The sequence below is a fragment of the Corylus avellana genome, chromosome 4 (genome assembly GCF_965113065.1).
Source record: "Corylus avellana chromosome 4, dhCorAvel1.hap1.2, whole genome shotgun sequence".
Lineage (NCBI taxonomy): Eukaryota > Viridiplantae > Streptophyta > Magnoliopsida > Fagales > Betulaceae > Corylus > Corylus avellana.
In genome coordinates, this window is record NC_142493.1 from 31,429,056 (window position 1) to 31,442,415 (window position 13,360).

At 37.4% G+C, this 13,360-nt stretch overlaps 2 protein-coding genes across 2 annotated transcripts; one reads left to right on the top strand and one right to left on the bottom strand.

Annotated features, from left to right (window-relative positions):
- Positions 1 to 269: 269 nt before the first annotated feature.
- Positions 270 to 5,974, top strand: LOC132178771 (Tetratricopeptide repeat (TPR)-like superfamily protein). The gene is made up of 7 exons (XM_059591318.2): positions 270 to 1,049; positions 2,479 to 2,701; positions 2,803 to 3,285; positions 4,128 to 4,334; positions 4,457 to 4,594; positions 4,969 to 5,157; positions 5,543 to 5,974. The coding sequence occupies exons 1-6, from the start codon at positions 424 to 426 to the stop codon at positions 5,155 to 5,157; spliced, it is 1,866 nt and encodes a 621-aa protein (XP_059447301.2). The 5' UTR covers positions 270 to 423; the 3' UTR covers positions 5,543 to 5,974.
- Positions 5,975 to 6,982: 1,008 nt separating this feature from the next.
- Positions 6,983 to 12,619, bottom strand: LOC132179490 (triose phosphate/phosphate translocator, chloroplastic). Its single transcript, XM_059592224.2, has 12 exons — positions 12,006 to 12,619; positions 11,724 to 11,795; positions 11,093 to 11,158; positions 10,914 to 10,992; positions 10,702 to 10,822; positions 10,123 to 10,218; positions 9,759 to 9,871; positions 8,911 to 8,988; positions 8,694 to 8,810; positions 8,038 to 8,137; positions 7,812 to 7,912; positions 6,983 to 7,371 (listed from the first exon to the last, which is right to left on the bottom strand). The coding sequence occupies exons 1-12, from the start codon at positions 12,296 to 12,298 to the stop codon at positions 7,345 to 7,347; spliced, it is 1,263 nt and encodes a 420-aa protein (XP_059448207.2). The 5' UTR covers positions 12,299 to 12,619; the 3' UTR covers positions 6,983 to 7,344.
- Positions 12,620 to 13,360: the final 741 nt, after the last annotated feature.

Here is a 13,360-nt window from a genome sequence, read left to right on the forward strand (position 1 = left end):
CTAAGCTCATCTTACAAATTAATCATTAGAAATAATAGAGATCAATAAGTTTTTCATATTTAACTTATATTTTTCTACAAATTAAATAGAAAAATCATTAAATATGTAAGATTCGGGATCATTTACGAATTTAATGATTAATTTATAAGATGAAATAAGTCAAATATAAAAAAAATATTGGCTCCTAATATTTTTCTTTTTAGAACCACAGAAGAGGAACACAAAAATACATATATATATCTTAGAGTTGAGACATAATTGTAATTTACCATATCACCCTTTTCAAAGCGACCAGGCGATAACCCCCAGGCTCCAGCCCCACGGAGCCCTCCCAAAACCCTAACCAAAAGCCCACTGGATGTAGATCAAATGAAACGTACTGTGACTAGACACCTCTGCTGAAGGAAGCTCCCCCAATCAACAATGGCTTCCCAAATGGCGATCTTCACGCGGACCCGAACAATAATCAAATCCAACGCCATTTCCAACTCCAATCCCTTCTTCAAGACCATCACCACCTCCACATTTCTCTCCCAGGAGCCCCAACTCGCGGAGCCAGCTCCTCCCTCGACCTCGCCCTCCACTCCACTCCCTCCCAATCCGGCCTCCGGCAGCCCTCTCTACAATGAGAACTGGAGGAGCCCCATCCCCAACGCGTCCCTCACTCAGTCCCTTGTCCCCCTAGGGTTTCTCCACCAGCCACAGAGCTCTCGCATCCAGGCCCTCTCCCAAAACCTAGACGTCCAGAGCTTGATGAATGTATTTGCCGATTGGATGACCTCGCAGCACTGGGGCGACATGAAGCAGCTCTTCGAGTCCTGGATTCGGTCGCTGGACAAGGCCGGTAAGCCCAACAAGCCCGACGTGAACCTTTACAATCATTACCTGACGGCCAACTTGATGATCAATGCCTCGGCCGGCGAGTTGCTCGACCTCGTGGCCCAAATGGAGGACTACGGGGTCCTTCCCAACACGGCGTCCTTCAACTTGGTCCTCAAGGCCATGTACAAAGGCAAGGAGACCGTCGCCGCCACCAAATTGCTCGAACGGTTAGCCCTTCAATCTTTTGTTCTTGTTCACAATGTTATGTATGTGTTCATGTACGTAACTGTGCATGGATTTCTATTTGACAAATGCGATGGCATGTAGTTACGTTGAGCTGATTAGCCTGATTATGATTGTCTTTGTGCGTAAAGAATGAAATGCTGAGTAGTACTGTTTCTGTATAATGTTTCTTCCCTCATTGGTAACTAATTACACGTGGGTTTTAGATGGTGGTTTTTATGGCTCTCCATGATCCCATCAAAACTTATTTAGTGTTCCGAATGAATCATGGATAAAGCAACCGCACTTCTGTATACATTGCCTTTACTGCTTTGACTTGTTATTCTATTAAGCTGAGTTTTATATTTCTTGGCGTTTTAATTTTGTAACTTTGGAATATATGATTATCTTGTCTGATTTACTGTTGGGGTTGATGACTGAGCAACTGGTTATGGTCAGGGCTTGATATATCCATACAGGATACAGCTGCTCCTTTCGGTTATTGCTAGTTCAGATATTCTAGTTGCAATAAGCACAAAGACTATTAATCACTTTATGTGGGTATCTGTAAGAATTGATGTTCAAATCAAAGCTGTGACAAATACTGGTAATGAATCAGATTGAAGTTTGCTATTTGTATAATTGAGTATTAAGCTGCCGGAAATTCTGGGCAGCTGCTGTATTAGGGTTTTTGGTCTTTTGGGATGATGGCGTTGGTTAAAGAGGTTAAGGATTATGGATTTACTGTATTTTGACGAAAAGGTAAGGAAAACAAGGGCTAGGTGAGAAGAAAGAGGAATAAAAAGAAGAAAACATGCCTAGAACTCTTAGGAACCACTGCAATATTTTGGATCCAACTCAATTATGGAAATACCCTACAAATATAGAAAAGAAAGGTCTGTGTAGGTTTGGTAATTTTTCCACTGAAAATGAAAAATATTCCTCTTAAAATAAGTAAATAAATGCATTGAAAAAGCCAAGGGGGGTGAAATACTGGTAAAATGCCATTCAAACCATGTAAGTCTTGTCTCTACTGGAATTCACACGTGGGTGTCATGATACAAAAGCCTTTTCATGCAGCATATAAAGTTTTCTGAATTGTACTCACAAGTGAACAGCAGCAACACCCTTCATGCGGTATGTAAAAGGACCTTTTTTTTTAATGAGACAACATGTATGGAGATTCTGAATTCTGACATTCTATTTTACACATTGACCAGCAAAAGAAACCAGTCATTAGAGTTTATGGAACTATTTAGCGTTATGATTGTTTTGTGTGAACAAACTGTCAAGCTAAAATACTGCACAAGGATTTTCTTTCTTTACATTTGTCCTTTGGGGATAATGTCATAGAGAAAGTATATATATATATATATATATATATATATATCCATTGACTTTTTGATGGATCATCTTCACTTTTTTGTTTATCAGGATGCTGCAGACAGGGAAAGAATCTCTGCCTGATAATGAGTCATATGAGTTGGTTGTTGACATGCTGTTTTTGACGGATGAGATTGACGCTGCCCTGAAATATTTAGATTTGGCTTTAAAATCTGGTTATATGCTGTCAACGAAGGTGTTTACTGAATGTGTGAAGAGCTGTGTTGATAAGGGCAGGCTGGATACATTGGTGTCAATTATTGAGAGGTGCAAGGTAGATGACTGATTTGATTAATACTTTGAATATCCCATGTGAGGAGGTTCACTTTTTGCTTAATGATTCTTATCTGTAGCTGTTTCTATTGGTGTTGTCAGACAATGGATCAGAACAAAGCTCTTTGTCCTGCCTGGAACTTGTGCTACTATATTGCAGAAATTGCATTGCGAGAAGGTAATAGCCAGTTAGCATACTATGCCCTGGAGTTTATGGCCAAATGGATTGCTCGTGGTGAGCAAGCAAGGCCAGCGGTTCTGCTTTCTGTGGATGAAGGCTTAGTTTTATCGGCGCTTGGAACTGCTGGTAGAACCTACAGTCCTTCTCTCCTGGATGCATCATGGGCAATCCTACGCCGCTCTTTGCGTCAAAAGAAGGCCCCTAACCCAGAATCCTACCTTGGAAAGATATATGCCCTTGCTTCATTGGGCAATCTGCAGAGGGCTTTTGGTAGTCTAAATGAATTCGAGTCAGCTTATGGTAATTCAGATAAAGAAGCAGGACAAGAAATGTTCTCTCCCTTTACCTCTTTATATCCATTGGTCATGGCATGCTCCAAAAAGGGGTTTGAGACTTTGGACTCAGTATGTCTTTCCATCTTTGAAAGTTGTTAATTAGCATTCTCATGAGAACAAAGTGCTTATATGCATAGCATCTTAATTATGTTCTTTGTTAGATATTTTCAGGTGTTCTGCTTTATATGAATTGAGTTGTTACATCGAATTTGTTCTATTGCATGTATTTAAAGAATCCTATAGTTTTGGTTCTTGTTAGGGGTGTAAACAAGCTGAGCTTTGTGCTTTTCAGGCTCAGCTCAATAGGGTTTCTAGTGGGCTCAAGCTCAGCTTATGCTCAGCTCATGAAAAAAAAATTCAAAGCTCAAGTTCAGCTCGATTAAGATAAGGTAGCCCGAGTTGAGCTCAATATCTCTTTTAAGTTACTCAGGGCACATATTGAAGGATATAGTTTCCAAGTAAAATAATCAAAATAAATTACAATATGTCACCTGCAAAGGTGCAGAACCCTAAGAAAAACAAACATTAATACTGCAAAGATAATCACAAACATATAAGAACATTTTGTAGACAAGAAAAGAGCAACTGAATTAACATTAACTTCAAATTGTAATTTAGAGAGACAGAGAGAAGGAGGCTTTTAGTTCATTTTTTTGTTTTGACTCTTAATTCATTGTTCAATTCATTATTCCGTTATTGTTAATTTTGATAGTTCTGCTTATCAACGACCATGTTTGTATGCCATGTTGATACACCATCAGACTAGAATAGATCTCTTGTATGCTCCTCTGCTGGAGATTATAGTATGCACGTGATTTATAGTGGCTATGTAGTAGGAGCTTAATTGTCTAGTCAAGTCTTCTTATCCATTTGCAGCTTCTTGCTGATCTGTATTGTTATATATTCCTCAGGTATATTTTCAACTGGAGAATTTAAGCCGTGCAGATCCTCCTTACAAGTCTGTTGCTGCTCTAAATTGCGTAGTTTTAGGTTGTGCAAATATATGGGACCTTGATCGTGCCTACCAAACTTTTGAGGCAATTGGTTCCACTTTTGGATTGACCCCTGATATTCATTCATACAATGCTCTGATGTATGCATTTGGGAGGCTTAAGAAGGTTGGATATTTTTAGGACTATACTTTCCTCTCTCTCTTCTCTCTCTCCCTCACTCTCACACACAAAACCCACCCATAAAAGATACAGCAGCTTGCTCAGTTAATTTTCTGGTTCCTTTGCAGACATTTGAAGCTTCGAGGGTGTTTGAGCACTTAGTAAGTTTGGGTGTTAAACCAAATGCAATGTCATATTCATTGCTTGTTGACGCTCATCTCATCAACCGAGATCCAAAAGCTGCACTCTCTGTGATTGACGAGATGGTAACTGCATTTTTTATTTGATTCATAATTCGGTTTTTGTTTATAGGGGAAACTTCACTTACACCCTCCGAAGTATAAAGTGGTTTTGCAATCATAATCTCAAAGTTTAAAAATTTGCAATGTTGGGATCCCATGCTTTAGTCCCTTTTAGTTTCACCCCTTTTTATTAAAATGCCCAAAATGCGTGAAAGGGACTTAAACATGGGATACCAACATTACACATTTTTAAATTTTGAGGTTATAATTGCAAAACTGTTTCTACTTCCGCCGGGGGGAGTGGGGGTGGTGTAAGTGAAGTTTTCCCTTGTTTATAAAATTTGGTCTGTCATCTATGGAAAGAAGCTAATTCCATGTGTAATAAACCTGCTGGACAGGTAACTGCTGGATTTGTACCGTTGAAAGAAACACTTAAAAAGGTCAGAAGGCGTTGTACTCGTGAGATGGACTATGAGAGTGATGACCGGGTGGAGACCCTGGCTAAAAAGTACCAGTATCGAATGGGTACAGAGAAGGGCAGGGACATGCTGTTTAGTCTTCGTTACAACACCGATTTTGCCAGATAGGTAAATTGACAGATAATAGGGATGCTTAAAGAAGGGGGAGTAGTATTCTTATTGCCTTGACCAGTCTTGCTGACATACAGCTGAGTTGTTTCAAATTTGGGCTATACTAGAAGTTATTTAAACTGAGGCCTAGAAATTGGATGGTTTGATAATTGTAAGTGGTGAATTTGACTGTTCAGAAGATCGAATCTGATACCTAAAAAATCATGTCACTTTCATTTCTGGTTGAAATTCTTTTTTGGGGTCCAATAGTTATCTTGGCATGAAAGATAATTGCTACTTGTTTTTCACCACAAAGGAGCACTAACATATGCGTGGAGCATTAAATAGGGTATCATAGATGGACCATTTATTTGCTCATTAATGATTATTTTTCTGCTTGCAGGTCAGCCACTCCTTGGTCTGGAAAATCTCAATGCTGGAAATTTGGTTCACCAAGTTCCCAAGTTCACTAGCTTTGTCTTCTAATGAGAATCATGAGGTTTCATCCTTGTTTGTAAATTATTTGATGGTACTCAATTTTGAGCGTTGGCAGGAGGTATTAGAGTCAGAGCCACCTACAGCCTTTATTTATACTTCTTTTTGCCTTGTCAATGTATTCTTTTTGTGCTTTCCGAGGAAAACTAGAGGGCAGTGACTTGCTAAACGAGAGAATGATTTGAATGTTGACAAATAATTGTAGGAGAGTCGATAATTTAGAATATCTGGAATAGGCTTTCCATTTCCCTGTCAAAATTTGGTGGGTTTTTATGTTATTATGGCCATTGAAATGCAATAATGGAATGCAAGTAACCTGTTTGATAGTTGGGTTTGATTCTATTTATATTGGGTTTGAGGCTCCAAGAGTTTCTGTCCCTAATGGTTGTATTGGGCTTTGGTGTCATTTGGGTTTTGGCAGGTCAAGGCGCTGAGGGGGTTGTAGTGCTACTGTGCTAGGGTGATGGTTGTGGTTGGCCATGTAGCTGAAATTTTAGGCCATGAGGGGATGGAGTGTAATAATTTCATTTACAAAATATCAATGACATGGTCGTTAGAGTTTCATATAGAATATTTGCAGAATAATTGATTTTTCAATAATGTTAACTGTTCAAATTGAAAATATAGAGAACAATTAAAAATATAGGGATTGAATTGGCTTTTTTTTTTTTGGGAAAAAAAGGCTTATATGAGTTGGGAGTGGTTTGGGGATTGGTACAATAGGTGGGCAAATTCATCATTGAGTATGATCACATGTAAGCTTAGTTCAGATTGGAGAGGGGTTTCATCGGCTCAAGGGCTCTGAAGAAAGTGTTTTTCACACTTGGTCATTTTTAAAAAGTCCCACATTCCCAAGTAAAGAGTATGGATTCCCATCTCTTTCGGATGAAAGCTACATTCCCAGCAAAAGCCACTTGAGACAGAATCCACATTCCTTTCCGTCTACTTGAGTGAAAAAAAAAGAAAAAAAAAAAAAAAACAAGAAGAAGGTAATATCCTAAAAGATTACTCCATCCAAACACCCTATAAAAACTGGTCTTTTTGTTCCCAAACTTTGTTTGGTTTATGAAATTACGGAAGGACTTTTCTAATAGGGCATACCGACTATACATTATGGTTGTTTTACGGAAGAGGAAATCCCTATGCGGTCATCTCTAGTGCGCAGGGTTTGACAAATTGGGTTGCGACAGAAAATGGGATTTGAGTGAAACAATTCTCCATTTCGGGTAGGAAAACACCACAAAACCTATCTCTCCCTAAATCCATCCCGAACATAAACTGATCAAGTTGAGAGAAAGAGAGACAATGTGCATTAGAGTTCCGAAAAAGGTTGTTTCCAACCAGAATCTAAGACCAAATTGAAGAAGCTTTTATGTGACAAAAGTGCATCAGTCTCTTCCAAGACCATCTGATAAAATTGCAATGTTACAACATTGAAATAATGCAAATATGTTAAAAATACAAAATGAGTTTGTAGAATTTGTGATCAAACTTCTGCGCTGATCTTATTATTCTGTTCACCATTTCTCAGAGCTGTTATTTTAATGGAAGCAGCCACCAAAAGGTTGAAAAGTTGAAGCATCCAATTTAAACAGCAGCACCAGCTCTGTAAAATCTGGCTCTGAAGATCTCACTCAACAACTTCATATGGATTTCCTCACTACCCTCATTAATATACAGGGTTTGCTTAGTCAACCCAACAGCACACCCCTATGATGTTGGAGTTGCAGCAGCCTTCTGAAAATGGTATATAATATATGTGAGGCCAAAGTCAAACAAAAAAGAACTGAACTAAGATAAATAATAATTTGGTCATCATATTTCAGTTCATGTTCATTCCAAGTGCAGAAATTTTGGAAAAACCTGTGGATTTTGAAATTAAATCCAAGGATCTAAAGATGTATTAGAATAACCAGGGGTGGGAGTAGCTTAATATTGTTTTAGTCACCTAAGGTCACTAGTCTTTATTTCACAATCTGATAGCATAGTCTAATGTCTATTGAATATCGCAATTATATTATGCTTGTTTATAATCGTTCAATTTATGCCGGAAAAAAAAACACATGCTCTACATTTCCTTGAGAAAAAAAGCAATCAATGAGTTACCTAATTTTCCCTTAAATATGGCCAATCACACAAATGACGGTCAAGTATTACAAATACAAGAGGTATCTTACCCGTTTTTCCTCTTCTATGTTTGCCTTTATTAGGGAGTACATGGCAACGCCCGCAATTGCGATAGCAGTACCAATCCCAGTTTGTGTGGATATCCTATTGCCTGCCAAATTTTGCACCATAGGAATATAAAAGCAGCCAGTCAAATCTAAAATGTCTGACATTGAAATTCTCAGTTGCTTGTTCAACACTGCATATAAATGACATAAATAAGCAATGAGCAATTACCGAATACAATAATAGAGAACCCGATGACAAAAACTCTCTTCAATACATTTCCAACAGCATGTGTAAGTGGTGCAACCCGTTCTAAGGTGTTAGTAGCAATCTGCAATTTTAAGTTCAAACCTGAAGTTAGAAAACAGAAGAAGGGGCTATAACAAAATACTTTCATCAATCGAGCTGGGGAGCAGAGGAATGGAAAAATTCGGTCTCAGAAAATGCAGAAACCCTTCAAATTTGAGTCGCATCATGTTTCTACTAGACACTAAGACAAGTATAGAGGTTGGTTAAAGATCCCAAATATATACATGTTATTCAACATATTCATCCATAGCCCATTCCATTAACAAATTATGTACATTGTCATATGAAGAGATAAATGCCTTAATTTTGTAATTTATATTACATACTATACAACTAATGTCTTTTGATATGATAGCATTCTCCAATATCAACATTGGTTGGTCATGAAGGAGTAGCTAAGCAAGAACCAAACCAAGTACATAACTGATGTTATGAAGATCGGGTAATCTAGCAAATGCAGTAAAAAGATGAAACCAATCAGAAAAGCTGAGTGGTCAGCTTCAAGGTATATCAAACACTATGATCCCCTATACATTTAGATTAAAGAAGCAGCTGAATATGGCATTCCAGTGGCATACCTGGTTGTACAGGTGATAAAACATGCCAATCCAGAACAGATCTGACAAGAATTTATATAGACCCACTTTGGCAATAGCATCCTTAAAACCATATTGCATCAGTTGGGGCCCTTCAATCTGAAAGCAACCCAAGAAATCCCATGATTATGTACATAAACCTCTAGTGAAACATTGGGCTTATCAAAACTTACATAATGTTTGTGACTAGTTAACTTACAATTATTGCTGGTGGGATGCAAACCAAGAGAGCAATTATTGAAATATAAGCATACACATTTGTGCTGTCCATTCCTGTCTATTAAAATCAAAGCATTGGTTAGAAAACTTGAGAAATAGATGCATAAAGAACTAGATGTGTTCCCTCAACTTAATTTTATCCTACATTTTCACACAAAAGTTGCTTAATTGGCTGATATATGAAATGGTCGTGGCTATTGGAACTATGAAATCTTCATGTTCTTAGGGAGTGATTCAATTATAATAGTTCTCTTACAAAATATTAAATCTGTCAGAAGTATTGATAACATTGTTGTACATAGCATGGTATCTACTAAGATCTTAGGGGATTTTTGGTAATCCTATGACTATGAGACACGAGCCTATGGTGTTTCACATAAAATTGACCACAGTTGGCTGTGTAACACTAAAGATATCACTTCAATCAACTGCATTCAACAATGCCTTGTCACCAAATGCAGTTACAAAGGGGTCATTTAATTCATCAAACGCAACTGTATTAAAGGAAATCTTTGATTAGAATTCACATAACTCGTTCCATCCAAAAGGCATTTCCAAAAAATGCTTCTTTTCTTTTTTTTTTTTTTTTTTTTCAAGAAGATTTTCATGATTGCAACAGATTTTGATGCAAGCATATGCATTAGTCAATAACACTTGATAGGGATTGCTTTTGCATTTGGAATCCTCACATCAACATCCAGCTTCTTGAACTAGGCCAAACAGCATAAAATAACCAGGGCTCTTTAACCTGGAACTACACTCTAGAGGTTATAAAATGAAGAACAGAACTGACTTCTGAGCAGTACCATACTCACTGAAAGCTCTTACCATTGCTTTCTTTGAATAGATGCTCCTGTAGGTAAAAGCTATGTTGGAAATCATTGCACTGATGAAACCAGTCCAGTTGAAAGAAAGTTCAGTTAATGATGCCATTGATACACCTAAAATAAAAGTTACAGATTGCATCAATGGTCAGTTGATGAAACATAAAAGCCGACCCTATACTGCATTCAGATTTAAGTGGTGAGTTGGCATTGTCAAGTTCGAGAAATTGGCTGCACGTGCACATCCATAGATGCACACAGACAACTCACATACAAATTGCATGTAGTTTTTGACAAGATTACTAGCATGTTTAAGTAATATGTCCTACTTATCAGCTTTATGGAATAATCAAAGTCTAAAGAGTTACCAAAAACAACAGGGGCCAACGAGAGCCACAGGGACAAGGGAATTTGATGGCCTAAAATAAACTGAGAAGCAGCAGCATTGAAGAATGGCTCCAGAGCTGCAGAAAAAACATCAAGACTAGTTAGGAACTAGAAACTATCATAAACATTGAGGCATCATCTGCACAAATAAATTTAACAGATTTAAATGAAAGTAAAAAATTTTACTGACAAACGAAAACATAAAAGTCAATGCAAAAATTGTCAGTAGTGGTATCTACTTGCAGTTCCATTTCCTGAACTTATGCAGGAATACGTTTTCATGATACCTTTAAGCACTAATGTTAGATCAGACACCAATGAATATCATCAAAATCAACTCACAGCATCACCATCATCTAGCACAAGGAGTGGGTTTACAAGCACAGCAAGATTTTAATTTCTGGATTGAGTGGGATCGTCCCCAGCTCTAGAACATCAAAGTCAGTAATATGAAAATTGGACAGCGTCCTTTAAGTTGAATTTCATAGAGACGAACAGGCAGAAGATATCAATGAGATTATCATAAGAAACTTTTACATTTGTTCCTCAAATTTTTATACCTTTAATAGTGTGTGTGAAAGATACGGCAACAGCTGCAAATGATACATTGGACATGACATGTCCAAGGGCATGACAGAATGCAACAGGAGTTAGTAGTGCCAAGAGCTCCTTATTAATTGGCTGGTTACAGGGGAAAACAATATCATTAGTGCAAGCCATAATGCATGTACCTGGAGAAGAGAAGATAGTACATGCAGAAATTGAAACATACAGCACGTTTTGGTAGACCAATAGCCCAAGAAACAAGACAATACACCACTCCAACTAGGAGATGTACAACAGAAACAAAGCTGCAAAGATATAAAAGATTTTCAAATTGTTGCAAGCGGTGAAATTTGTCAAACGCTACAATAATTATTGAGAAATTTCAGTATTGTCAAAGAAGCATACTATGGATATGGGAAATAATTATAGACTTTCTTGTTGAGTATATTGAAGATGACATTTAAGAAGTACCTGCACAGAAAAACATAAAACTGTTAACATACAGAGATCAAGTGCAATTATTTAGTATGTTCTTCTCCTTCATTTTTATGATATTTTCTTTTTCTTGGGGGGAGGTGGGCTAATTCAGATTTAAGCTACATTAATTATGAATGCCTACATCAGGGACTGGTTACGTAAACCTGCATCTACACACTCTTGCAATGACAAGGGAATGTATGATTACTGCAATTTACCCTCAACTACATGGTCAAAATAATTGACAGCACAACCAGAAAGAATAAAGAAATTATTGACTAATTATTGCAATACACATGTTAAGCATGCGAAGAAACAAAGGAAAGAAAATATGAAATTATCACAATGAAATGAAAAGAACAAAAGAAGTAAATGAGAGCCACGTTAACAAATTCTGCAGCGATGTACATTTAGTCGAGAATAAATTGCAATCTGTATATAAAGCTGCATTGTCTCCTAGCACCCTGATATAGTTTTCACAATAATTAAAAAAAAAAAAAAATCCATTCCTACAAACTATTCTGTTGACCATGTAAATGTACATACTCTGGTAGCTTACCACATAAAGAAGAAGAAACCGGTAACCAGCACAGGAAATTTCTCAGAAAAGCTCTTAGAAGGCTTCGCATACCTGCACTTTAAGATATTAGTATCAAACAAACACAGACACCCGTCGAAACAAGCCCCGTTTGGCAACTGAGAAATTACATGTGGAAAGAAATAACCAAGATTTTTTTTTTTTTTTTCTTTCTTTCTTTCTTTCTTTTACTCCATTTTCTCAGCACCCAAACGGAGATTGAAGTAATTCACTGATGAAAAAAAGGAGAGTGATGATTTTGACCCATCAGCATCCGCGGCCGCAGCTGCCACGACCGGAAATTCAACAGAGCCACGTCGCCTCAACAGTTGACTCCAACCGGAAAACCTCAAGGCCTTGCCAGAAAGTTCGACAGGTGTTGGAGGTCCCCGGCTCTCCGACAACGGAGAAAACGCCAAGCGCGTGGCTTTAGTAGTCAGTGACCGAGTCTTGAGCACAAGATGACATGCTGTAGCTCTGTTGGGTGATAAGTATAGTGAAGAGAATCGTGAAGAAGTTTGGATTGAAGATTGAAATGGGTTGGTAATTGAAGCCATTTGGTAAGCAAAATGCTTGGAGGGCCTGAATTCTTAGTGGGTTTTCTTTCTTTCCACTTTCTGACAACACAAAGATCTACTGAAAACTATGGATTTTGGTTCGGAAAACTAGAGAAAGGAGTGACTCTGGTTGAACATTGATGAACATACGGGAAGAGGATAAAACCCAAAAAAAAAAGCTTCAGTTTACAACAGAAATCTACCAAAAGCACCGGAATTATCAAATGGCTTGATGGGAGTTCTTGGAAAGAGTGACCATGAGCTCATGGACTTCAATAATGAGAGAGAGTGTGTGTGTTTTTGATTCTTTTGTCTTATAGCTGAATCATAAAAGAGCTGTTGTTTTAATAGTTAGGTGTGAAAAAGAGTGATTAAGGCTTTCCGGTTTCAACTAACAAATGTAGAAATCCTATTTAGAGAAAGACAGCCACAAGATTTCATGCGTTTTCGGAACGCACGAGAGCCGTTGTCCCTTCAAATAATTAACAAAAAAATAAAGCAAAAGGAACATCATCTGTATCCAACAACGATGCAAAAATACATGTCTCCATCACACCACTTCTTCAATCTCACAAAAACCTCTAACAAAAGTTCCCGAGCCGTATTATGCGATTTTAATATAATTAAAATAATATGATAAGAAAAATTAGTGTTTTATTATTATTATTTGTTTTTTACAGGAAGCATTGAAAATTTTATAGTACTTTAAGGGGTAAGTATGTTTCCCTTCATTTTTTAATTTTTTAATTTTTTTTTAATTTTTTTTTTTTTTTTTCAGATACTTGAATCTCTCTCTCTCTCTCTGCAAGAATCTGATCTTGATTTATGCTTAAAATAAGTAGGAAAATCAACTCTACTTTATTTAAATAATTAGTTGCTTGAGATGCTAAAACAACTGCCAGGAAAATGGAAAGTAGTAGAAGATTTGGGGATTGAACCTTAGGTGGACGTTGGGACGGAGGAACTGGTGTTGGCTGACAACTGACATCTATTGAAGGTTAGTTATTCAGTTAATTAGGTCATAATATTTTATATGGGTCACCAATTAAAAAAAAAAAAAAA

Bases quoted from the DNA above. Each gene is read 5' to 3' on its own strand.
- LOC132178771 (XM_059591318.2), top strand. From the start codon at position 424: ATGGCTTCCCAAATGGCGATCTTCACGCGGACCCGAACAATAATCAAA. The intron at 3,286-4,127 runs GTATGTCTTTCC...TATATTCCTCAG, and splicing joins GGTTTGAGACTTTGGACTCA to GTATATTTTCAACTGGAGAA. The intron at 4,595-4,968 runs GTAACTGCATTT...CCTGCTGGACAG, and splicing joins TCTCTGTGATTGACGAGATG to GTAACTGCTGGATTTGTACC.
- LOC132179490 (XM_059592224.2), bottom strand. From the start codon at position 12,298: ATGGCTTCAATTACCAACCCATTTCAATCTTCAATCCAAACTTCTTCA. The intron at 8,138-8,693 runs GTATGCCACTGG...TTAAAATTGCAG, and splicing joins TTTATCACCTGTACAACCAG to ATTGCTACTAACACCTTAGA. The intron at 7,372-7,811 runs GTAAGATACCTC...TACCATTTTCAG, and splicing joins ACATAGAAGAGGAAAAACGG to AAGGCTGCTGCAACTCCAAC.